Below are 23,980 nucleotides of genomic sequence, written 5' to 3'. Positions count from 1 at the left end.
CGATCTTGGAAAGTCTGCTATACTCGGGCAGCGAAGCTGACGGAGTTCACCGGTATAAAGGGAAGAAGGAATATGCACAGCTCATCAGAGCGCTTGCGGAAAAGTACACCCGTTTCATCGAACCGATCAGGGCCAGCCCTGAACTGATTTCGAGTCGGAGCACTTCCCCATTTACAGGCATGCTGTCCAGAAATGAGCAGAGCTCAACTGTCGCACAAATTCCCGATCCTCAACCTTGTCCTGCTCGAACGTCATGTCCTTCAGCTCCTCCAGGAGCCGCTGACACGAAGCAGGACTATCTTCCCAGGTTGCTGAATTGTATCGTCAGGATATCTGGCTGTCTCGGCTTTTATGCCATGGAGAGGAACGCAAACCAGGAACCCAAAGACGAGGAGTCCGAACACAAGGAATCCGAAGACGTCGATTATCTCAAGCTTGAACCTCAACAACGTGAAGAAATTATATCTAACACGCTCACCTTTCTGCAAAATGTCTGCGCACAAAGTTCGGCACTCCCAGTGTCGATGCAGGAGGATGTCTGGCGCATGTACTACGGGACTATGTGCCAGATGGTACACCTTCAGATGGGAAACTGGACGTCGCAAGCTTCTGGATCACAAAGGTCTCCCTCTGTGGGTCCGACCAATCAGCCAACAGATCCTGCCAATTCTGAAGCTACTGCTCGTCGGTCATCAGCCGAGGACCTCTCTCACAATCCAGAAACAGGCAATAGAAAGTCCACGTATGAACTCCCTCCACCGATCGACGGATTCATATATTCTGCCGAATCCCACACCTTTGAGTCATTGGCCAAGGATCTTATTTCTCTGGCAACGGCGGCGGCTGACCCCACAAATGCGCAGCGAGCCGATACAGTCATAATCATTCTTCGAGGGATCGCCTTCCTGAGTGAAGCACCAAGGGTTTTCGCTCCGCGTGACAAGTTGGTGGAGTGCTTACTACGCCTGAAAGCTACAGTGCATGACATTGTTCGTCAGCTGGGTGACAGCCTCGCTGCTGCCGCGTCTTCCCCTGAGTCGGTAACTGGTTCGTACTCGGAGGATCGTGATGTGCTTCAAGCAGCACATAAGACATTGGACGCTTTGACCAAGCTTTTCGGAGAGAACTCGACACCGGCTTCTGGAGGCGAAGCTGCAGGATCAGTGGGCCCGGGGGCCCGTGATAGGACTGCGACCGGGAGTGTCAATGTTTCTGACCCATCGTCTCCATCTGCTTCGTTGTCTTCATCTGCTTCGCCAAGACCGCTGCGTTCCGAGGATGACACGGCTGCTTCAGCAGCCAATTCTCCGCGAAACGAGACAACCACTGCCAGTGACCAGCCTGTCGTTTCCGATTTTTCATCAGCTTCATCTCCATCGCCTTCCAGCGAACCGAGACCAGCCATGCTCCATCACGACACAAGCCGTACGGCTGTGGAAACTCCACAGAACGGCTCAGTCACCCCGACGGTCCCTCCCGCGCCCGCGTTTTCGCCGAACGCTTCAGATAATGTCTGACGCGGAACACTTTACTCCGCGGAAGTACTCAGCCAGTTCGTTAGATGTTGAGGTATGCGCACAGTCCATTGCCCGGATGATCAGACATATTCACAACCGCAAACTGGCAGGTCCGGCTATGACGTGATATAGATGCTTTCTTGACCAGGGTTCTCCCTATGCTACGCTCGTTCCGACTGCGATGTGAGATATATGCCTCTTCTGACCGAATTCCCTCTATACTACGCTCGATTTCTTGTACTTTCCGGTCATTGATGTGGCTCAGACTACTTTGATGATCCGAAGCGTATCTCATATTGCCTGGAAAACGAAGGTCTTGTGATGGTTGCTGCAGTCTCTGGCCTGGTTGCCGCAATTACAGTCTAATCTATATATCATTGTGAATATCCGCACGCAAAGGTACAAAGTAACGAAATCCCGAGGACACACGGGTGTTCACAAAGGTACAACGTATTGAAATCCCGAAGACACAGAGTCCGCCAGATAGCATGGCTGAAATGGAAGCGAGAAAGTACAGGTGGAGATGGGGATATGGCCTATGCTACAGAAAAAGACATGACATACGGTGTGAGTGGTGTGAGCGACAACTGCGACGGACTCTACAACAGGAAGCTGGATCGCGTTCACTCATATATGACTAGTGGAATGTCGTCTCAACTTCTTCGGGGCAGGCGTATTCTGGGAGGGGTCACCCCGCGCAGGGTACATTGTTGGCGGGTTAATCGAAGACAGGATTTTCTTGAACAACAGTACAGCCTTTGGCTGGCTGCGCATGGCAACAGCGCTACTGCGCGACGTCGAGCGTGGGTGTGTCCGTGACGCGTCATGGTGCTTCCAGGAGCGAAATGAGGAAGGATCAACATGTTTGATGCTTCGAAATTGAGTCTACACTCACGACCATTGGATGGGACCTCCGTTTGGCGGTATCACGATGTACGTGTCTCCCGGACGCGGAGGAGGGAGGACGATCTCCTTTCTAGAATAGTCATACCGATAGGGATATGAACACTGCACAACGCTGTGCCCTTGCACAGGCGGAGGAATTGCGTGAGCGGGGGAGGGTACACCGAGGACCGGCTGCGGTACGGGTATCGGTGCTGGTGCTGGTGGTAGTGGCCGCCGAATGACCGGTGCAAAAGACGGGCGGGAGGATTGTACGACAGCGTACGTGAGCGTGCCGGCCTCGGGCGTAGCCGCTCAGGTACGACAGCACCGCCTGGATATCCAAAATGTCTAGGGTCTACGGGCGGCGGCATTGACGGCTGAGGTGGCGCGCTCCGCGGCGCCAATGAGACATTGCTCGAAAATCGGCTTGTCGATCGCTGTGGCGACTCTCGCGAGGGAGTGCGACGCTCCGCCACGGGTATGCGCAGTGGCTGTAGTTGCGGCGGTGCGTGCGTGCTGATGCTGCCTTCAACGGGTGCGCATCCGAGCAGACGGAAGGTGCTTTGGACGGTGCGGGCATTGCAGGCATGAAAGGATTTGGCGTGCTGGGAGGCGCGCACGTACTACTGAGTCTGGGAGGAGGCAGCCGCCCATTCACGTGATCGTGACGCGTCCCACGTTCATTCAGATTTCGCATCAATTGGATTGTTATATATCGTTGAGATCTGGGGCCCTCTATCATCTGTAGCTGCTCAATCATACCAAGGGACTCGGGATAGACTAATCCGAGTGATAGACAACACGGCTTCATGATTCAAAGTCGCCAGCCCGGTTTTTAGTGCCACGAGCGCGTGTACCAGTGCAACCGCGCAAATGCCTTAATTCAGATGTCTGTCGAGTAACAAGTGCGTACGTATCAATTTCTCTGAAGCAGTCTAGCGAAGCATGGTTCTCATAATTACTCTGTCATCCGTAGGTTTGTTCGCTCCACGCGAATGCGCGAGATCCTGGGGCGTATATGCATGGAGGCGAATATGCCACTTGCCGTTTCTGCTATGCTTTGCCGCCGTCGTTCACTCAGCAAGGACTTCCACCGTGATCCCTCGTCCAACTCACAGTTGGTGTGTGTCACAAACATATCATTATATGCTCTCATTGTGCTTCCCAGGAATGCTGTACGCTGTGTAGACACTTTATCGATGGACGCGTGGCCATCGCGACCTTGGCGGTTTGGTCAGGGCTGGCTTTGTCCTTGTCTGCCTTCGTCGCGAGATCCGCCTTCTTTCTGCGACACTCATTTTTCCGTATGCCTCTTCTTCTTGCATGTCGCGGCAGCGTACATGCATCTGACATTCTTCGCGTCATTCTTGCTTGTTGACTTTGACTTCGTCTTGCCAGCCCTCGCGACAGCGCGACTTGTGTGTCAGGCTTCTGACGGAATTTCTCGAGTCCATTAGGACCTGGCAGAAGACGGTTTCGTCGAGAGCTTGTCTTGGGATGAGATCAAAGTCGTGCAAAGTACGGAGTATGAAAGGGGAAGCGAGGTGACCACAGCAACCACGACCAGCGAGTCTTCAAGAGGCTGACCCAATGATGACGGGATGTACACCTTCTGGCGCATCGCATTGAGCTGCGCTTGAGAGGCGCTTTGTCGGATAGTCTGCCGCGGAAAAGGTCAGCGATCAGGTAAGCGATTGTTTGCTTACCCTTGCCCTCGTAACACTCACGAAACTTATCTCAGGCCTCCTTGCCACTGACCGTGCATTGAGAGGTTCATCCTTCAACGTGAGAGTCATCTGAGCGTGAGCCTCCTTGTTGCGTTGAAACCAGTCTGACCGTAATGGGTCCGATTTGCCAGGGTCCACTTCTGAGCCATCGACAAGCGGCCAGAGTCCGCGAATGTCGAGTACCCTCTTGAAGTGGAACTTCCACGTCTGAATATTGAATCCATTGTCTTCGAGGAAGGGCACGTCGTAGAGGCGGTTGGGCCCGAAATTACACTGGAGCGGCGGATAGATCGACACGATGGTGCGGCGTGCAGCGGATGTGCGCGAGAAGCGAGCGAAGAGGCGTTGGCAAGCAGTAAGTCCCTTCTTGGCTTAGCGTGAGTGGCCGGGACTCACAATCTTTTGAAGGGTTACGGCGCTCGCGTGTGTATCAGAAGAACTGTAAGATACAAGGCCTCTCCGGAAGGACGCGAAGCCTCTCTTGGTGAGCGACTCGCATCCCAGCTTTTATACTATGCAGCTACCTGAAGATGTAACGTAGCAAGGTTTTATTTTTCGCCAGTGTTCGATAGCCACGTGTCTAACCACACCACTTGTCATCCTTCCGTCACTCGATGTACCCCAGAAACTGATTCTTCCCAACAATGTGCTGCTCTGAGAAGTACCAGACAAGTGCTGATCATATCTTTAGGTGCTGATGCCTGTATATGACCACTGTCTTGGATGTGCCGCAAGATGTGAAGATATTCCTAAGCCGCCTGCTTATCTCAAAGGTAAAGTTATGTTGGAAAACATTGCGCAAGCGGCCTTCAGGAGCAGGCGCGCGAGTCGGTCCACTTGTGTGATGAACGTCTGCTCCTTTGCATGGGATCCCGCCGGGAAGTGGTGTGGAGGAGATACGAGACGGTACCGTAATTTTCGCGTTGGTTCTCATTTTTGTAATGATTCTTTTATTTCACTTTCTGCACAAGGACGATGATAGGCATAAAGATACTCGCATCCGTCGACTCTATCAGCGTCCGACGACGCGGGGTGAATGGGTGAGAGGACGAGGAGGTGTAGATGATCGCGCGTCTGACGCGGCAGACTGCGGCTCGTAAATACGATTCCCCGCACAAAACCGAACTCACCGAGATGTATACAGCGCTCCCGATGTAAAATGTTTGGACACACCGGAAACGACGTCTGTTGCCGATGGCGCGGCGCCATAGACTTTCTTTTTCAGACGTCGTCCGTATTGTTACCATATTAGGTGCCTCCGAGTTTGGTTGCTTCCTTGTTTTTCACTGTCTCCACGCTTACAATCGTATCCCTGTCTCTTAATGTAGATCCGACGTCCTCCTGCCTATGAATGCGGCAAGCTTTCTCCCTTGGGCTTTACCTGCGCTCTCGGATTAGCGCGGCGTCTTCGGATAGGCGAAGCGAACAAGCCTTTTTTTATTGAGTTCTTCCTTCTACACACCGATATCAACGTCCACAATCCACCGAATGCATCTTCACGTCAAGGCTGTCGGGCGTCACGCACTTAGCCCCTCCTCAGTGGACAGGCGACGGTCCTTACCATCGGTAAGTGTGAAACAAGCATGTCGCTGGCGGCGTGTAAGGCGGGATTGTGCCTGGCAACCTGTCATCCGATAGCGCCCTTCCGATGTATATATGAACACCCGTGCATTGCGGATGAAAAGCATCTGTGGTCCCTTGGGCGGGTTATTAGGTAGCTACGCACACTGAACAGTTTGATCCTTTGCTAATGGCAAGCTCGAACTGATTCTCCAGATTCGAACACTCTTCCTCTTGCAACTACAGGGTGTTGCGTTTGGCCAGGGCTACTGGTAGATTGTTTCGATATGAGCGTGCCGACCAATCCTCCAGGGAACACTTCCGAGCTCGTTGTACGTACCACTGGAACATGTAGATTCTCGATCTTATGGCGCACTAGCCGCGTCAAATCCATCCCACAAACACGACGCTGTTTGGAAACCTACCCAAGGACCAATCTGAGCAACTGGTGAGCTCTACGCGAAATATTACTGGACTGACTGTTCTTCTAACTTGTGATGTAAATCAGGCATCCACCGAGACCGAGAACACTTCCGAGGTATTCGAAATCTTCTCATTCTCTGAGAGACAAGAGTTTGGCTCAACTCCCTTGATAGCGCGGCATCAGTTGTCAGACTTGGAAAACGTTTGTGGAGCAAGCAGCCAAGGATGAAGGCGACTTTATTCAAGCACGTAACTCTGATCTAGAAAGTTTGCTACTTTTCGTAAGTTCTCTTGATGGCAGCTCATGACACTCTGGCTCATTCATCCTCGCCAGGCTACCTTATTTTCTGCGGTATTAACCGCTTTTGTCATCGAATCCTACAAGAAGCTGCAAACGCATCCCGGTGCGGAGACCGTAGAGGTGCTCCGGCAAATCCTAGCTGCAATTCAAAATAATAGCGGCGCCATTGACACTACACCATCGTTATCCGCTTCGCGCGTATTCAAACCCACACCCTCTGCACTTCGCGTAAACGGCTTCTGGTTTGCGAGTTTGGTCATCAGCGTATCGACCGCCTTCCTAGCGATACTTGCCAAACAATGGCTGCTCGGTGTGACGGAATCGTTATCTCCAGATCTTGAGATGCGAGCAAGACAACACCAACATCGATTAGGAAACATGGAGAAGTGGAAAATGTCGGTAGTGCTCGCTGTGATCCCCGTTCTCTTACACCTTTCATTATTGCTGTTCTTCGCCGGCCTCATCGACTTCCTATGGTCCATCAACTTCTCCATCGCGATAGTGTCCGCGGGTCTGGCTGGAGTCACTGTCCTGTTCTACTTCGCGACGCACCTCACTTCTATCATCTGGCTTTCATCGCCATATAGAACATCTTTAACCTCACTCGGCCTTGCGTTGTTTGACATGATTCGAATTGTTCTGTATCGCGCCATCTCGAACCCCCTGCCAGTGATTGGCCCCATAATCCTCCTTCTTCTGGACAACCTGTTGCGCATCATCTCGCATGTTCTCCGTGTCATCTCGAAGAATCAAGAATTCAGCGAGAGATTGCTTGACCTGTTCCGGCCACTGTATGCGGCTTTGGACGCAGAACCGAGTCGAAAAAAGCGTCAAGGTTCTGTCACGACCAAACTCGCATCCCTTACGGCACCAAGGATCTCCGAGGAGGACTATATTCGAGGACATCATGCGTCTCTCGATGCGAACATTCTCACTGCTCTAATTAGTCGACCTCCACGATGGCAGAATTATTCCCAAACAAGCACTTTAGCCATCGACGTTTTTCGATTCGAACACTTGCTGGAATACAGGACATTGTTTCTGGGAGCCGGCGCAGCCTCCTTTCTATCACGATACATCCGCTCGAGCACAGTCGCAGGCCCAAACGAAGCTCAAGCTGGGATGCTGGTGAAGCAGTGGGACATTCTCTGCCGCTTGATCACCGAGTCTCGGGTGGAAGAGGAGGAAGACATACCTTTGCCTGATGATATAGACTGGGATGAAATTGAGGCTTGTTATGGAGCATCTCGTTCTTTTGGGTCTTCAGGGCTCTGCGTCGGAGATGCACCCTTGATAGATACAGACAATCTTCATCTCTTCTCAACAATGTTGAGACTTCAGGTCTTGATATCACGATCGAATCTGTACGAGGAGAGAGTCGGGGCCTTCATCCCCAAATTCTACCAACGCTTGGAGAACCTAGAGGCGAGTCACCTCGAATCGAATACTGGAGCCCTTTTGTCTGTGGTCAACACCACGATCTTCATCTCCTTGAAATGGGTATGGAAATCTGCCAACTCTAGTGACGAGGAGGATATTTGAATGAGACTGCAACATACCTCTCGAGGATTGGAAGTGTTGTCTGCTATTCTATCGAGCAGACTCACTATGCCATTTCCTATCAAGCGTCAGATTTGTTGGGCGACCTACTTCTTATCCGATCCGGAGCGTTACTGCTCCTTTTATCCCCTCGTGCCGACTATACGTAGTGTCAACAAACTCTCCGGGCGACTCAGCAGCCTCATCTCGTCGGATAGCAGCAGCGTCGTCCTCTACAGCACTCTCACGATCTTGGAAAGTCTGCTATACTCGGGCAGCGAAGCTGACGGAGTTCACCGGTATAAAGGGAAGAAGGAATATGCACAGCTCATCAGAGCGCTTACGGAAAAGTACATCCGTTTCATCGAAACGATCAGGGCCAGCCCTGAACTGATTTCGAGGCCGTCCAGAAATGAGCAGAGCTCAACTGTCCCACAAGTTCCCGATCCCCAACTTGGTCCTGCTCAAATGTCATGTCCTTCAGCTCCTCCAGGAGCCACTGACATGAAGCAGGAGGACTATCTTCCCAGGTTGCTGAATCGTATCGTCAGGATATCTGGCTGTCTCAGTTTTTATGCTATGGAGGGATACACAGACGAGGAATCCGAAGACGCCGATCATCCTAGGCTTGAACGTCAAGAAATTATATCTAGCACGCTCACTTTTCTGCAGAGTGTCTGCGCACAGATTCCAAAACTTTCAGTGTCGACGCAGGAGGATGTCTGGCGCATGTACTATGGGACTATGCGCCAGATGGTACACCTTCAGATGAGAAACTGGACGTTGACATCTTCTAAACGGCGAATGTCTACCGTTGAAGATCCGTCGACAGATGACGCAAAGCCCACACATGAACTCCCTCCTCCGATCGACGGATTCACACGTCCTGATAAATCTGTCACCTTTGGGTCGATGGCCGAGGATCTTGTTTCTTCTCTAGAAAAAGCGGCGGCTCACCTCAAAGATGCTAGGGGAGCCGATACAGTCATAATCATTCTTCGAGGGATCGCCTTCCTGAGTAAAGCACCAAGAGTGTTCGCTCCGCGTGACAAGTTGATGAAGGGCTTACTACGCCCGAAGGCTACAGCGTATGACATTGTTGGTGCGCTGACAGACAAGCTCGCTGCTGCCGCGTCTTCCCCTGAGTCGGTAACTGGTTCTCACTGGAAGGATCGTGATGTGCTTCAAGCAGCAACGGAGGCATTGAATGCTTTGACCGAGCTTCTCAAAGAGAATTCGACGCCGGCTTCTGGAGGCGAAACTGCAGGATCAGCCGGCCGTGGGGCCCATGATATGACCGCGGCGAATAGTGTTAAACACTTTGATCGGCGATTTCCAAATTTTATTGCGCGGTTTCGTAACATACCAAGGATGTCGAATTCCAAGTCTGACACCGTTGTTGCATCGCGTGCCAAGTCTGACACCACTGGTACAGCAGCCAATTCTCCGCGAGACGAGACACCTACTGCGAGAAATCAGCCTGTCCTTCCCGATCCTTTATCAGCTCCATCTCCATCGTCGTCTAGCGAGCTGAGACCAGCCATCCCCCATCACGACACAAGTCGTACAGCTGTGGAAACTCCACAGAGCGACTCAGTCACCCCGAAGGTCGCTTTCGCGCCCACGTCTACGCCGGATGTTTCAAATGGTCTGACGCAGAACACTGTGCTTCGCGGAAGTATTTAGCCAATTCGTTAGATGTTGAGGTATGTGCATAGTCCGTCGCCCGGATGTTCAGACGTATTCACGACTGCAAATAGGTCCCGCTATGACGTGATATATACACTTTCTTGACCAGGTTCTCCCTATGCTACGCTCGTCCGACTGTGATGTGATATAGATGCCTCTTCTGACCGAATTACCTCTATACTACGCTCGATTTCTTATACTTACTAATCGTTCAATATAACTCAGACTACTTTAATAATCCGAAGCATATCTCAAATTGCCTGGAAAACGAAGATTTTGTGATGGTTGCTGCAGTCTGTGGCCCGGTTGCTGTGTCAAAGTCTCATCTATATATTATTGTGAACACCCGCACGTAAAGGTACAAAGTAACGAAATCCCGAAGACACACAGGTGTTCACAAAGGTACAACGTATTGAAATCCCGAAGACACAGAGTCCGCCAGATAGCATGGCTGAAATGGAAGCGAGAAAGTACAGGTGGGGAGATGGCCTATGCTACAGAAAGACATGACATACGGTGCGAGTGGTGTGAGCGGCAACTGCGACGGACTCTACAATACGAAGCTGGATCGCGTTCACTCATATATGGCTAGTGGAATGTCGTCTCAACTTCTTCGGGGGAGGCACATTCACATTCCGGGAGAGGTCACCCCGCGCAGGGTAGACTGTTGGCGGGCTTATCGAGGATAGGATTTTCTTGAACAACGGTACAGCCTTTGGCTGGCTGCGCATGGCAACAGCGCTACTGCGCGACGTCGAGCGCGAGTGCGTCCGTGGCCCGTCATGGCGCTTCCAGGAATAAAACGAGGAAGGATCAACATTTTTGATGCTTCGAAATGGGGTCTACACTCACGACCATCTGGATGGGACCTCCGTTTGGCGGTATCACGATGTACGTGTCTCCCGGACGCGGAGGAGGGAGGACGATCTCCTTTCTAGCATAGTCATACCGATACGGGTATGAACGCTGCACAACGCTGTGCCCTTGCACAGGCGGAGGTATTGCATGAATGGGAGAGGGTACACCGAGGACCGGCTGCGGTACGGGTATCGGTGCTGGTGGTGGTGGTAGTGGCCGCCGAATGACCGGTGCAAAAGACGGGGCGGGAGGATTGTACGACAGCGTGCGTGAGCGTGCCGGCCTCGGGCGTAGCCGCTCAGGCACCACAGCACCGCCTGGATATCCAAACTGTCTAGGATCTACGGGCGGCGGCATTGACGGCTGAGGTGGCGCGCTCCGCGGCGCCAATGAGGCATTGCTCGAATACCGGCTTGTCGATCTTTGTGGCGACTCTCGCGAGGGAGTGCGACGCTCCGCCACGGGTATGCGCAGTGGCTGTAGTTGCGGCTGGTGGGCGCGTGCTGGTGCTGCCCTCAACGGGTCCGCATCCGCGCAGGCCGACGGTGCTTCCGACGGCGTCGCAGGGGTGAACGGGTTGGCATACTGGGAGGCCTGCACCGGCTGTTTGGATACCCAGTTCTGGATCCTGTTCTGTGTCGCCAAATACCGTTCGTAGGCAGCGGGCGAGTAGTCGTACTCGGTCATCGTGCGAGAGGAATTAACTGGCTTTTGTCAATGAAGCGGCGTCTACCGGGACAATGGCCGATTCGGAAGCAAAGGAATATGAGGAAGTAGAACGGTCCCAGTGATGAGGGAGGTTGGCATAAGCGCAGGATGGGGAGGAGAGGGAGTATAAGTACCCGTTCCGCAGGAGGACGACGGAGGAGGACGGGGGAGGAGACGATGCCTCGAGGTCGCCACATCGCATTGCTGGTGTTCTCGGAGCGTTGCCTTTCCAGGCAGGTCTCCGTCAATTGACGGCACGTGACCTTCGGAACTAAACCGGAATCAAATCTCTCGCGCTGACTCCCTCACTGTTCAGAACATTCAGCGCTCAGGCTCTGCGTTCTTTGTTCCGGCTTGCATCGTCGGAGGGTAGAATTCTCATCACCTCACAGCCCTCGGGGATTTTTTTAGGTCGAGATCGCGCAAGCCGCAGCAGAACAATTGCTGCGCGCGTTAAACACCCTCCTACATACCGATGCCGCTTTCCTATCCATATGCCATTGAACGCTCTTTTGCACAATGAGAAACCGGAAGACGCTCACTGGGTAGTACACTGACTACAGCGTTGACCAAAGGCATCGGAAGTGTTCCGTCCTGCCTGGGCCCACGCGCCGAACAGCACTGCTCTGAGCCCAGATAGGATAAGTCGCGGTACATTTATAGCCATACTCACGTCCGCTGTACGTCAACTCCTGTGAGTCGGGAGCCGCATGTACGTCCATCGAGCTGCAACGCCTAGCCCCCATCGCGCGGTGGGCGTCGCACAGCCCGTACGTCATGAATCTCTCGAGTCTCGTTCGTTCCTTGAGAGACGGCCTCGCTGGATAGACCCTGTCACCGCGCGTCTACCGACACCTACCGACGCCACGCTGCCGCAGCAGGGTTCGGGGCAGGTTCTGTTCTCCCACAGCCTGCCATGTATTGCATGAACGATAAAAACAACCGTGTGCGATCGTTTATTATATTATTGCGCAGGCGAGGCATCGCGTCCCGGTCGCTCAGTGTTCCGTGCACAGGTATCCGAGGCTGTGACTCCTCAGGCCTCAGCTGCTGGACGTTTTGGAGGCGAGCAGTTTGCTAGCAGTTCATATGAGATCGAGGGGCAATGCTATCCGCAACCCAGATTGGCAAAGAGCATGCAACTGCGAGCCTGTGTGGCTCTGAGATTTGCGGATGTGCGAGCTTGACCAAGCGGTGCCGCCAGGTGTGTCAGTTGTTGGATTTGCCAAGCACTATGAAGCATATTAGTTCTCCGATCGTCCTCGGCAACCAGCTGTCTGACTCGTAATGTGTCCAAGATGTAAAATAAACTCTTATCTCGTTCTTTTTCACGCTTCCCAGAGTGTTCCGAGCGCATTTTAGCCAGGATCATAGTACCGTATATACCTGGTTCATTTATCGCATACCCACCTTGTTCTCGCAGAACGGTCATCGAATGCATGGAATCATAAGCGTCAATTGCAACTTTTATCAAGGATTAGAAGCTGATGCAATACAAACGTTAGCGCAACGACCGTTCCGATACCCTACCCACCAATAAGATAACTGAACCCACCAGACTAGAAGACGTTCCACTCCCAATACAAGTCTTACTTGTGACCAACCAGTGGCACTGTCTCCTCCATTACCAGCTTCTTCTCGAAGGTTTCTCCGTCACGCCACTATGGACGAGTACTGAGAAGATGAATTGCGCGCTAAGGAATGGCGAGTCTTGTGAGCTCATTGTCGCCCGTTGAAACAGAGATCAGGATCCAGCGTCCGAGGGTGCGCTTCTTGCGGTGAAGAGTAGGTTGACGGAATGTCTTTTCTGACTGAGACCTTTGTGATGGAGGTCACGCCCAGAAAGATTTATCTGGACAGCTACTAGCGCATCCTGCGCAAAGCAGCTGCAGTCCTTGACAAGAAATAAGGCGAAATCAGTGCTGCTGCTCCTCGCAACGGAACGCGTAGTCGGAGGTGGTGCGTAAGGCGTAGAGAAAGGCTTTTGGGAATAATTCGAAACTGGGGAAAGTAAGGAACTCGTCGTGTAGTGGATTTTGTTTTCGTGCGATGCGCGGACCTAGGTCTTTCGAAGGTCCATCCAGCTCTGGACTGCCTACTCCTGACTTCCTCGCATCAGGACCACCCAAATTGTTTTCAGTTCCATGTCCTATATTGCGACCTTACCAAGCTTATTCTTCCTAGAGTCGATGTATTGTTGACCCTCTGAAGTCCCTGTCCGACAAACTGTCCCATACGCCAGATCAGGGATGTCTAATCTATAAACGGTGTTCTCCTCGACGTGCTCGCATATGTCTGGGAGTATTTGCAGCGGTATGGCGACGATGTGCTCGAAGACAGTCCTTAGCAAGCCGACATCATCTTCGCGATAGTAGAACGCAAGGGCCCCGGATATCCTTACGATTCGCTGAAGGAAGCTCAGCAAGAAGTTCTCTCGGATCTTCGAGTTCGCGCTTGCGGTACGCCTTGCAGGTTCTGCAGGTATCCGTCAGCGAGCACTTCTGGTGCATGAGTGCTGCGTCGCAAACGTGATGGCCTCCAGCAGGTTCGTCTTCGTCCGCGATTGCAACTAGAGACGTATTTTGCAAGTGATAACTTGGAGTTGATAGGCGCCGGCTCGCGTGCGCGAATTTACTGAGAACATGGGAGATATGTTATGCATTACTGAGTAGTCCAATAGAGGTCCGGCGCTGAAGAATAGTACCATGACTCATCCACCCCATCATCCCGTTGGTCGAGCTTGTACAGATGTGTGTACCTAAACGATAAGATTTGTTGACAAATACAAGCTGCTCATATGAACTGTGCCAGCGACCGGCACAACACGACCGGATCACAAAGGACTCTTCGCCTTTAGTAGACCACTTTGTCGTCGAGATCGAAAGGTCCCTCTGCAGGAACTTGAATGACATCACGGGCATGTCTCGCGCACTCGCCGAATCTCCTATTTGACACCAGAGGCGCAGTGAGTTCCGCAATTAGGTGTGACTGCTGTCGCAATTTTGCCAGAATGGAGAAATTAAGATCGTCAGAGCGCGGGCCGCCTGAGATCCGTGATAACAATGTAATCATAGATAAGATGGTCCTGAGTGCTTCTGGAGGGTCCTTCAAACTTGATGTCGCCTGCAACGCGGAGACAAACGCATCTGGAAGACTCTCTGGAGGAAAACTGGTCAAGTCATATTCCTCGTGTGCGATGTACAAACCGCGTATGGAGCTGCTTGAGCCCTTCAGCTCATTGTCCTTTCGCATTACGCTGGCCGTCGAGGCAATCGACTGTTTCTCCGCAGGAAGTTCTGCAGGCTCATTTGGCCGAGACCAGGACGGGGACTGATTGCGCGTCTCCTGCATGCTCTGCGGCACTGCTATCCGGCAAGCACTCCCGTACGCAATCCGAAGTATGTCCCGTCTATCAGAGGAAGGAAAGTCTTCAATGTGCTTGCAGATGCATAGTAATAATTCCAGTGTAACGAGAGTTATGCAGTCCAGGTCGACCTTCGGTACATTGCAGTCGTTGAAGATGAGGTATCCTGATATCCGGACAATGCGCTGTAGGAGCTTCAAAACCATGTCCTCAAAGTTCAAACCTGGAATGACGACAGGCAGATCTTTGGAATCATGGGAGAATCCAGCTCGAAGGTCATCCACAAACAAGGGATACTTCTGAACCAAAACCTGTATTAGCTCGGCAATGTCACCTCCATCGCCCTGGCTCGGCACCGAGAAATTCGATTGAGAATACAACGACGCTTCTAGTAGGGCCAATACGGCAAATGCCACGGATGGTAGCCTCAATCTGGGAGTCATCAACTCCGCGAGGGCTTTTGCAAACGTAGCAGTCGTGCTGACAATCGGGATGAGCAACCCGATAGAAGCGAGTGACTTGGGCTGGGAGAGGAGCCACATTCCATAGCTTAGCTGACGCTTGACGCGATCATCCATATCTGGTCTGTGTACCGCGATAGCGGCGAGTACCTCCAAAGCACGAGCATTGAGCTTCATTGCTTGCTGACCATCAAATCCGAAAGGTGTCTCCACGGGTATCTTGGCAGTGTAGATTATCGTGTTGATTACATTCACGAGATGCATAGTCGTGAGTTCGGATATGTCGTTCGTGCTCTCCAAGCGGTCGTAGAAAGCCTTCACCGCATCGTCTACTTCGTTCTGGTAGTAAGAGAAGTTCGCATACCGAAGCCTGAGTATTATTGCATGGAACGGCAGGTATTCCGTATCCCGTAGCATGTCGTCAGAGATGTGGATTTCATAAGATTGGCTGCCCGCCCTCACGTCGATATGAATGGGGATACCCTGCACTTGTATAATCGTATGCGAATCGGATTCGTCCGCTTCGGTCAGCAACTTCATCAATGCTTCTGCTTGCCGTAGTGCATCATCTTGTGTCTGCGATGAGATTTGTTGAAAGTTTCCTTCATAGAGCGAGTGGAGCTCATCCATTAGAAGAGAGGTCGCACCGGAATCGATGAGGAGGATTCGATATGAAAGTAGTGCATCGCAACGTGCTAATTCTTGTGCGAGCGCGCTGCGTCTAATCGGATAGCGAGATGACGCCTGTATCATGCGAGCGAGGATGTGAACATCAAGCCGGCCAGCATTGCGAGAAATGTATCGATTCTCTTGGACATCCCCTATAAGTAATGAAGTTATATGCCGGTCCCAGGACCGTCTGATCCCCATTCTCCACTTCGTGAGGCGGTTCTTGATCTTCATCGTGGAGCTTAGGATCTCCACGAGCGTGCGGATATCCTCTGTCCACGATTCGGAGACAAATGGTGCAATGAGGTAGAAAAACCCGCGGTAAAGGGAGAAGGCTGCGAAGAGCAGCACGACTAGCAGCGGAGCGCCTACAGCGGCAACAACTTCGCGTAGTACGGTTGCAAAGGCTGCCAGGAGCACTGATGTCACTGATGATTTGTACGGAGAGGGAGGGCATACAAGGGACAGAATGTGGATCGCAAAGTAAATCGTCACAGTGATTCCGACGAAGCAAAGGGAAACAACGGCGACTGTGACATTGACGGACCATAGGCACTCGATAAGGCCGGCGAAGAATAGTAAGAGGGATACGTGCAGAAGGATAGGCAGCGAGGATGGTACTGGAGTGAGCTTCCATTTCTCGATATTCTCGTAGCGATATTGATGTTGCCGACCTTTCATCGGGAGCGTAGGTGCGAATGTCTTGTCCAAATGAAGCAACCACTGCTTTGCGAGGATGGCTAGGAACGCAGCTGACAGGCTGATGACCAAACTCGCGAACCAAAGCGCATTGACGCGCACTGCGGAGGATGTAGGCTGGAAGTCGGACACATCCGTTGAGACACCTGAGGTACCAACGGTGCCTTGGATTGATTGCAGAGTCCCGAGTATCTGTTGCAGCACTTCAACCGTCTCTGAACCTGTGTCTACCTGCAACTCTTGATATGACTCGACGACAAACGCGGTCAAGACCGCGGAAAACAGCGCTGCCTGAAACACTCATGAGCGCAATCACACGCAGCGATAGGAGAGGAGACGTACGAATAGCAGTAATGTGTCCATTTCCGTATTCCAAGCCTTAATATACCGATCCTGTTCTTTTGATGCTTCCTCAATAAACGCTTGCCACGTATCATCAGTAAGGCGTGCATTCTTATATCTTGTGAGGCATCGATCATGTATAAGAAAATGTGTCCTACGTACCGACATTTCTGTAGGTTGGTCAACTATAGGGCCTGGCGTAATATACGTCGGGGGCTTTTGCGTCACCCCCATGTCCTACGAGGCCACGCAGGCGAAGCGCGGAAAACAGAACGATGAGGAGATGACTCAAATCTGACCAAGTCACTGCACATACCGGTTGCATGACGGGTGGATAGGCTCAATGATACTGATGATTAGAGGCGACTGCGTCCACGGGCAGGATTTGACCGTTATGCCCGTTGAGAAACGAGACACGTAAGATCCACACCGAATGCAGAAGGCGATAGAGCAGCATCCGTGGCTAGCACTCAATTTAAGTGAGAGACAAATCGGCTATCGCGCCGCAAAAAAAAGGGTCAGACCACAGGCAACTACCGTTTTGATCAGTGATGAGCAATCTTTCTACGAGCGCGGGTCACATTGTGATGAGCGCGCGGCATTGTTCACGTCCTCTGAAGCCCGGGAGGAGCCCGCCCGCACTCGACGAATTTCGTTAAATGCGTGCGCGAGTATAGACACGCGGGTCTTTCAGCGCGACTTTTTTCATCTGAAACTGCATCGAGGTACTCAATAAATCCGACACACTGACGTAACCGGCAACTACATAGTACGTGCAAAAGTTTCATCAGCACATTCCTTGTGTCTCCTGTCCGAGCCACCTTTCCGGGACATATCTTGCCATAGTATTGACGGCGACAATCCTGAGTTCGGAACCGCTTGGGCAAGGACATGGAGGTGACGGACTGAAAAGGTGATGCCAAAGTACACCAAATGGGCCCGACAACCCGCAATAATTGCGAGAAGATATTGAAAACGAGAGTACATGATATGCGATCAAATGACCATAAGAGTCGAAGAAAGCTGTCAGGCGCCGTCTTTGGTCAATGCTCAGTGTCGGTGGGATATGCAGCAAAAATGAAACGCACTGCCTCAGATTTCCATCTTTTCATCGTCCACGTCACTTTCGTTTTCTTCACCAGCCGGCATTCCCGCGTTTGTATCCATCTTGCTGGATCCGGATTTTAGTTTCACGTCTTCCACGCTTGTTGCTGATGCTTCCATCCGGCCGACGCTTTCCTTCAATGACATCCACACTCTCCGCGCGCCCTTCTCCGCAAGTTCCTTGGCATGAGCTAGCTCAGAGTCATCGAACGGCGTATGTGTGGTGTAGTTGGTCCACAGGAGAGAGCAAGGCGGCAGTTCGTCTATAGATGCTACAGGGAGCACAGAAGAGAACAAGAATGCAAAACATCCCCCACCGGAGAGGCGGGATAGTTCAGATTCTGACGGATCGAGCACTAGCGTGGTTCCAGAGGCAGAAGGCAAACGCCCGACCGAGACTGCACAAACCACCCCTTTCATCGAAACAGAGCCCGCGTTGATCAACGCCGCGCTGCTTGCATTTATGAGACTCGCGACCAAGCTGGCGTACCAGCCTTTACCAACACTTCCCATGCCGCTGCCGCTCTCGGTCCCACACAGCGCCTGTCCTACGAGTTGCACCAATGTCCGTGGATAATGCGTCAGAAACAGTGCCGGCATCAATATTGACTTCAGTGTGGCAGAGATTGCTTTGGAATCGGTACCCGATATGGAAGCAAGAGGGCGGATATGAATGTCGAGAGTAGCTTGTGAGGGCAGTTCGAAGTTTGGTCTGACTTCAATAGGGCCGGATACGGATGTTAGCGACTTGGTCTCACCTATTCATATAAGCAATGAATGAGCGCTGGGCATTCATGCTGGAAAGAAAGATTCCGCGCACCAAACCCGAACCTGGCTGAGCCATCTACTCTGTCCAGCCCTTCATAAGCGATACTGATCGTCCGTAACTCATCTACTGCTCGTCCGTCTGTCCGCAACGACATTCTTGTAACCAAAGATGATTTTGGGCTCCAAATGGCAAATATTTCAGTGTGGAAAGCGATTGTTTCGGCTGGTCTGAGTCAGGATCAGAATCTCAAAGGCCCCAGCCAGAGATACCGCAATTTTAGCGCCTGGACCATAATTTTGGCCAAAGACGCGAGTCTGAGCGTAAGCATCGCCACTGCACAAGAAGAGCAAGATTGAGTCCAAAAGCAAGAGAGAACACACAGCCTGTTGGACCAGTGGAGGAGACGGAGGAATGGTACGACGCAAGGCTGGAAGGGGAGGAGAAGAGCCAGAGGCAAAGAGGCGCGAGCTGGAGAGGAACAGGTGGAGAACACGGGTGGGGTACGGTTCAAGGGTGCGTGCGTGAGTTACTTGAGAGGCAGTCTCGTGCTGATGGGCTGCAGGCTGCGGGAAGGTGAAGTATGTTGATCCAGAGATACGTGCTTGGAGAGGCGAATGAAGGCTGCGCGTTCATCGGGTCTCTCTTTGGTGCATTTGAGGCATCTTGGTGACATTGATCTATACTTGATACCACACTGTCTGTACCATACTGGAGCACTGATATAACATCTGCTGTCTCGCAGATACATGCTCGATTCGGTCATGCCTCGCGGATTGGCTCTTCGGAACATGCTCCCACCTTCGCTCAAAATAATCTCTTTTCTGATCCGCTCATCGTAGTGCAGCATTATCTCCTTGAACGAGTTTGCCGCAAATAAAGCACGGTGCTGACAAGAAGGCTTCCGTGTACGAGGTTACCGAGGTCTTTGACAAACCGAACTACAACGCAGAGGTGATAGTTAAGGATCGTTCGCGTGCGGAAGTCCTGCCAAAGTTGCGATGGCTTTCAGACGAAGAGATGACCATCCCTGCGGGAAAGCTCAGGGAGCAGGACGTGTGAGTGTCTTGTTATCTATCTCATCATTGAGTACTTGGCTGCTAACACTTCTCTTTCTATGTGAGACGCATCCCCGCTACGATGGGATATCATACAATTGAAGGCCGGGATGTATCTCAAGCAGATCAATACTACGCGACAATGCCATAGGAGCAGTTCTTGCATCCATTCTACTCCAAGGCTCGTTCTAGTGGATCACGGTCAGATTGAATGTTAGCTGTCTATATCTGATTCCTGCACGATCGACACTAGTAACTTTCGGTTTACCGGCCTGCAGTGGCGGAGAAATGAGTCGGGCATGTTATCCGGACAACGGAAGAAGCTCGACTCGAGCTATTTTTATCGGTATTAGTTGGAGCGCTCTGATTACTTTTGATACTCTATGTGGACATCAAAGTGAGCGGCGCCTTCTCGTCTCCTGCCTGCACCTACGTGCATTCCAGATAGGTTTCTATGCAGCGACCTAGTACCAATGGTGCCACATCAGACCCTGGTGACCCTGTGGTCACCATAATCTTTGCGAGACTGTTGAACGTGTCACAGCCTCAAGGCAGTGCGGTATTTGATCAGCCTGACAGTTGCAGAAATCCATTGCACCGCAACCGAGGCTATTGGAGAGACTTGGAGCCTGTTAACAGGAAATGCTGGGACATGTAAGATGAGAAGTCGGGCTGAACGGCATGGCTGTTCGAGAGAGCTGTACATGTCAATGCATCAATTACGTCGCTATGCTGTGTGTGCTGTACGTCCATTTATTTCCCGGTAACAGACAGAGAGCATAGGAGCTCAAATTTGTATGATACTAGGACAGTGCTACGTAGCCTGCACCCTAGTGCACAATGGAGTTATGCGATGATCAGAGTGTTACAGAAAGGCTGTGTGAGCGAGCGTCAGCCGAAGCGTTCATCACGTATATAAAAGCGTTCCACATCCCCAATTCACCGCAGGACCATCCACCCCATTCCGACTATTCCCTCTCATCGACATCCTCTGTATCGTTGTCATTCTCCATGTCGACAGCCCGCGTCTCACGCACATCGGAATCACTGGTGAGCAGCTGCAATCGTGTACTCGGACATTTGCTCATACAACAACACAAGCTGTCTGATCCTGTCATGGCCGCTCCAGTAGATGCCAATGCTGCGGCGCAGGTCAAAGGCCCTGACCCTCGCCTTCCGCCCGAGATCTGCGAGCGCATCATCGACCATCTCAATCCACTGGAAATGTGGCCTGAAGGTGAAAGACAGACTCTATTGGACTGCGCCCTCGTTTGCCAAGGGTGGTACACCAAGAGCCGCGTGGACTTTTTCGAGGAGCCCAGGATCCACACTCGGGAACAGGCGATCACCTGTGTAAGGTCAGTGATGCGGATTCCTCTCCTCGCTGCCCATGTGCGATGCTTGACAATCGGAATTTGGTCTTCAGAGTTGGTTACTACAGGTCCGGAGTTGGCATCGATTCTCACGATGCTGGCAGGGAAACTTCCAAAGCTGTCCTCGCTCAGCTTCGAGTACTGCTCTATGCACCATTTAGCATTTTGGAGCTTGCACGAATTCAGTCATATCACATCATTGTCACTATGGAATGTGACCTTGCCATCGGCGAGCCCCTTCTTTCAGGTCATCTGTTCATTTCCTCGTCTGAAGACCTTTTATTGCTACAAGCTGCACTGGTGCAAATTAAGGTCCATGGCTCCGCTGCCTGAATGCCATCGCATGCCTTTGAGGACAGTGACTGCTCTCCATTATGATCTATCATGCTTGGAAGACATTGGGCATACCCTTCTCAGTCCGCTGGATCAAGCAATCCTCAAAACACTCAACCTAGTACGACCTACAGTCTCTGCAGCAACTCTTGCTTTTACTCAAGACGTGCTAAATGTAGCCAGCATGAGACTCGAGGAGGCAATAATCCTTTTTCAGGCACGGGAGAAAGATGCTTCTCGCATTTACTTTCCTCTCCAAATTATCCCGGACGTGCAGCATCCACGAACCCACCCCCCCCCCCCCCCCCCCCCCCCACACACACACACACACACGCTCGGCCAAATCCTATCCTATCTACACAATATCCAGGCATCATCCCGAGCATCGTGCTCTCATCTAATCTCCTCGTTCGCTGTCGCCATGCCATCACCGTGATCATGGACACGGCATGTCGTTGCCACGGTTGTGACTATGGCCTGTTGCATACTCCCTATCCTATTTGTCGACAATCACAGTTATGCCTCGTCCACGGTCATCATGACATCCCTTGTTCCCGTAATCGTCATCTTCGCAAAAACTCCTCTTGACGCTCACCCCGCGTCACTGAAATATTCTCGAACGTCCAGCGGTTCCCATTCCAGTTTTGTATACTCAGTGCTGGATGTAACTACTGCACCAAAGATATGATCCCGTGTATATTTTCCTCGTCTCGCTTGATCTGTACCTACGTCTTTACTATGCGTTTTCGTTCTTATAGAACTACAAATGCAGACCGGAGGTTTCAGCGATCGGCCGGGCAGAAGTCAGTCGCGCGCTTGTAAGAAAAGTGAAATGTGGCATTCGCACAGAAACCAGATACATAGAAGATTTCTTCGACGAAGACCGAACAAGAACAGAGACAGAGACAGAGATCAAGATTACAGACAGTAAGACGACCACACCAACGAGAGGGGGAAACCGAGAGACCGAGACTCCAGTGATGAGCGAGGAGATCGGAACCATATGATGAGAAATGAGACCGAGACGATACATATCCTAGGAAAGGCGAGACATAGCATATGGCCAAAAGGGAGGACATCGAGCCGTTGAGAAAAATGCTTGCGTACAACACTCACCGAAGTGGAAATGGGAATGTATTGTTCCGGAACCGATGCGTCCGATGACGTCTTGCGTGTCGTCTATATGAGTTATCGACGACGATGAAAGTGTGCTCGTGTAGGTGTATGATGGTGAAGGGAGCAGAAGTCGGCGAGGGTAGGGAGGCGCATAAACCGGTAACGCTTACCTCCTGTGGGGGTCCTTCTTGTTGTTTCCTGTGATGTCCGGAGGAAGCTAAATGAAAGTGAGTATTAGAAACAGTAGAATCATTGAAAGCACGTACAGTCCGACGATCGCCTCAGGTCGGCTCGCAGATGCACTTAAGATGAACGATGCTGCCAAATTATCGCGATGACCTGGGAACCACTCGCGTCGTCCATTCTCCTCTCATCTCAGACGGCGAGCTTCGAAGCCCCACCAACTTGCAGTCGTGACCGACGTTGGCATGGCATCGTAAACGAAGACCGGATCGTGACAGAGCATGCTGCGCGGACGATACGCGAGCTGATAAAGAAGCGAGAGCGCGTCCAGATCATCATCACAGACTGGAGTGCGCATACTAAATGTAGTCGGTAATGCAACGCTGGGCTATACGACTGACGTGAGCAAACCGCGTTCCGAAGGCAAAGAAGATCTGTGAACGCAGCGGTAAGGCAAAGGCTGCATTATGTTAACCAGTGATACCTTCTCGGGGCAACTCCGACTTGCCCGTGGGTCGAGATTCCAGTAATGCGTAGGAAGTTGAGCACAGCACCAGCTCCGGAGAGGATGGTGGCAGATGCGAAGTCGACCCTTTCACGAACAAGCTGGGAATACACAACCTCGAACAATCCGTATGCGTACCTACTTGCTGTCAAGCCCAAGGATGAATGTGCAGAAGATGATCACGCACTGGAATTTTAACAATATGGGATCGCAGATCCGATGCAGGACGAGGTCGAGAGCAAGGACTAACTGAAGATGCTTGAGAAGCCAGACATGGATCCTTTGACTGAGAGAGTCCACGATGAGCGAGTGCTCTGCTCTAAGGCGCAGTCGCAGGAGCCAGCAGGCACGCTGATATTGTCCTTGTAACGAGTTTACATGACGAACGTAGCTTCCGCCACGGACCCAATATAGATCACCTGACTCCGGATTCAGGTGTGGCGGCCTGTGGCCACAACTCGGTCTCATCATCGTACACTTTCTCTTTTCTCTCAATCTACTCAGATGTAGAGTCAAGTTAGATAATTTTCCAGGTCAAATCTACTTAAAGCTCTGGGCGGCATGTTCTTTTATGGATATTCTTCGCTGATCCTCTCGGATGAACAGCGGCATGGTGTGTGGCACGGCCTCTCTTCTTGACCATACTCGTATGGCTGGTTATCACTTCATAAATGCGGTCTGATTGGTTATTACTTTTGATAATGTTGATTCCATGTTTTTCTCTTTTACTTCTGGTATGTATCGAACATTTCGATGTCGATTATCACAAATGGCTCGCTCAATTCCTGGTCTAGAGTGAT

The 23,980-nt window shown here is 51.7% G+C and overlaps 11 protein-coding genes across 11 annotated transcripts; 7 read left to right on the top strand and 4 right to left on the bottom strand.

The window, feature by feature from the left end:
• Window positions 1-343: 343 nt before the first annotated feature.
• LAESUDRAFT_751174 (uncharacterized protein) lies at window positions 344-1,856 on the top strand. The gene is made up of 2 exons (XM_040911651.1): window positions 344-1,569; window positions 1,628-1,856. Exon 1 carries the CDS (start codon window positions 357-359, stop codon window positions 1,515-1,517), a length of 1,161 nt encoding a protein of 386 aa, XP_040762299.1. The 5' UTR covers window positions 344-356; the 3' UTR covers window positions 1,518-1,569; window positions 1,628-1,856.
• A 40-nt stretch (window positions 1,857-1,896) lies between these two features.
• LAESUDRAFT_728060 (uncharacterized protein) lies at window positions 1,897-2,440 on the top strand. The gene has a single exon (XM_040909351.1). It carries the CDS (start codon window positions 2,049-2,051, stop codon window positions 2,334-2,336), a length of 288 nt encoding a protein of 95 aa, XP_040762298.1. The 5' UTR covers window positions 1,897-2,048; the 3' UTR covers window positions 2,337-2,440.
• Window positions 2,390-3,010, bottom strand: LAESUDRAFT_301160 (uncharacterized protein). Its single transcript, XM_040901889.1, has one exon. The coding sequence runs from the start codon at window positions 2,771-2,773 to the stop codon at window positions 2,444-2,446; it is 330 nt and encodes a 109-aa protein (XP_040762297.1). The 5' UTR covers window positions 2,774-3,010; the 3' UTR covers window positions 2,390-2,443.
• A 1,803-nt stretch (window positions 3,011-4,813) lies between these two features.
• Window positions 4,814-5,158, top strand: LAESUDRAFT_728056 (uncharacterized protein). The gene has a single exon (XM_040909350.1). The coding sequence runs from the start codon at window positions 4,827-4,829 to the stop codon at window positions 5,106-5,108; it is 282 nt and encodes a 93-aa protein (XP_040762296.1). The 5' UTR covers window positions 4,814-4,826; the 3' UTR covers window positions 5,109-5,158.
• Window positions 5,159-5,976: 818 nt separating this feature from the next.
• LAESUDRAFT_761111 (uncharacterized protein) lies at window positions 5,977-7,955 on the top strand (the record flags this gene model as incomplete). The annotated part of the gene is made up of 5 exons (XM_040912863.1): window positions 5,977-6,021; window positions 6,069-6,137; window positions 6,198-6,227; window positions 6,286-6,393; window positions 6,447-7,955. 5 exons carry the CDS (start codon window positions 5,977-5,979, stop codon window positions 7,953-7,955), a joined length of 1,761 nt encoding a protein of 586 aa, XP_040762295.1.
• Window positions 7,956-8,021: 66 nt separating this feature from the next.
• Window positions 8,022-9,638, top strand: LAESUDRAFT_761110 (uncharacterized protein; the record flags this gene model as incomplete). The annotated part of the gene is made up of 1 exon (XM_040912862.1): window positions 8,022-9,638. The coding sequence occupies one exon, from the start codon at window positions 8,022-8,024 to the stop codon at window positions 9,636-9,638; it is 1,617 nt and encodes a 538-aa protein (XP_040762294.1).
• Window positions 9,639-10,124: 486 nt separating this feature from the next.
• On the bottom strand, window positions 10,125-11,273 carry LAESUDRAFT_728053 (uncharacterized protein). The gene is made up of 2 exons (XM_040909349.1): window positions 10,494-11,273; window positions 10,125-10,429 (listed from the first exon to the last, which is right to left on the bottom strand). The coding sequence occupies exons 1-2, from the start codon at window positions 11,184-11,186 to the stop codon at window positions 10,220-10,222; spliced, it is 903 nt and encodes a 300-aa protein (XP_040762293.1). The 5' UTR covers window positions 11,187-11,273; the 3' UTR covers window positions 10,125-10,219.
• A 2,787-nt stretch (window positions 11,274-14,060) lies between these two features.
• LAESUDRAFT_761108 (uncharacterized protein) lies at window positions 14,061-17,067 on the bottom strand (the record flags this gene model as incomplete). The annotated part of the gene is made up of 4 exons (XM_040912861.1): window positions 14,061-16,691; window positions 16,743-16,853; window positions 16,905-16,979; window positions 17,059-17,067. 4 exons carry the CDS (start codon window positions 17,065-17,067, stop codon window positions 14,061-14,063), a joined length of 2,826 nt encoding a protein of 941 aa, XP_040762292.1.
• Window positions 17,068-17,437: 370 nt separating this feature from the next.
• On the bottom strand, window positions 17,438-19,003 carry LAESUDRAFT_744336 (uncharacterized protein). The gene is made up of 3 exons (XM_040911304.1): window positions 18,667-19,003; window positions 17,831-18,604; window positions 17,438-17,765 (listed from the first exon to the last, which is right to left on the bottom strand). Exons 1-2 carry the CDS (start codon window positions 18,767-18,769, stop codon window positions 17,835-17,837), a joined length of 873 nt encoding a protein of 290 aa, XP_040762291.1. The 5' UTR covers window positions 18,770-19,003; the 3' UTR covers window positions 17,438-17,765; window positions 17,831-17,834.
• A 1,614-nt stretch (window positions 19,004-20,617) lies between these two features.
• LAESUDRAFT_728050 (uncharacterized protein) lies at window positions 20,618-21,665 on the top strand. The gene is made up of 3 exons (XM_040909348.1): window positions 20,618-20,720; window positions 20,772-21,028; window positions 21,097-21,665. Exons 1-3 carry the CDS (start codon window positions 20,682-20,684, stop codon window positions 21,374-21,376), a joined length of 576 nt encoding a protein of 191 aa, XP_040762290.1. The 5' UTR covers window positions 20,618-20,681; the 3' UTR covers window positions 21,377-21,665.
• On the top strand, window positions 21,409-22,191 carry LAESUDRAFT_728048 (uncharacterized protein). The gene has a single exon (XM_040909347.1). It carries the CDS (start codon window positions 21,849-21,851, stop codon window positions 22,062-22,064), a length of 216 nt encoding a protein of 71 aa, XP_040762289.1. The 5' UTR covers window positions 21,409-21,848; the 3' UTR covers window positions 22,065-22,191.
• Window positions 22,192-23,980: the final 1,789 nt, after the last annotated feature.

Source organism: Laetiporus sulphureus (genome assembly GCF_001632365.1).
Source record: "Laetiporus sulphureus 93-53 unplaced genomic scaffold LAESUscaffold_32, whole genome shotgun sequence".
NCBI classification, from domain to species: Eukaryota; Fungi; Basidiomycota; class Agaricomycetes; order Polyporales; family Laetiporaceae; genus Laetiporus; species Laetiporus sulphureus.
This window is presented reverse-complemented; position numbering and strand designations above follow the sequence as displayed.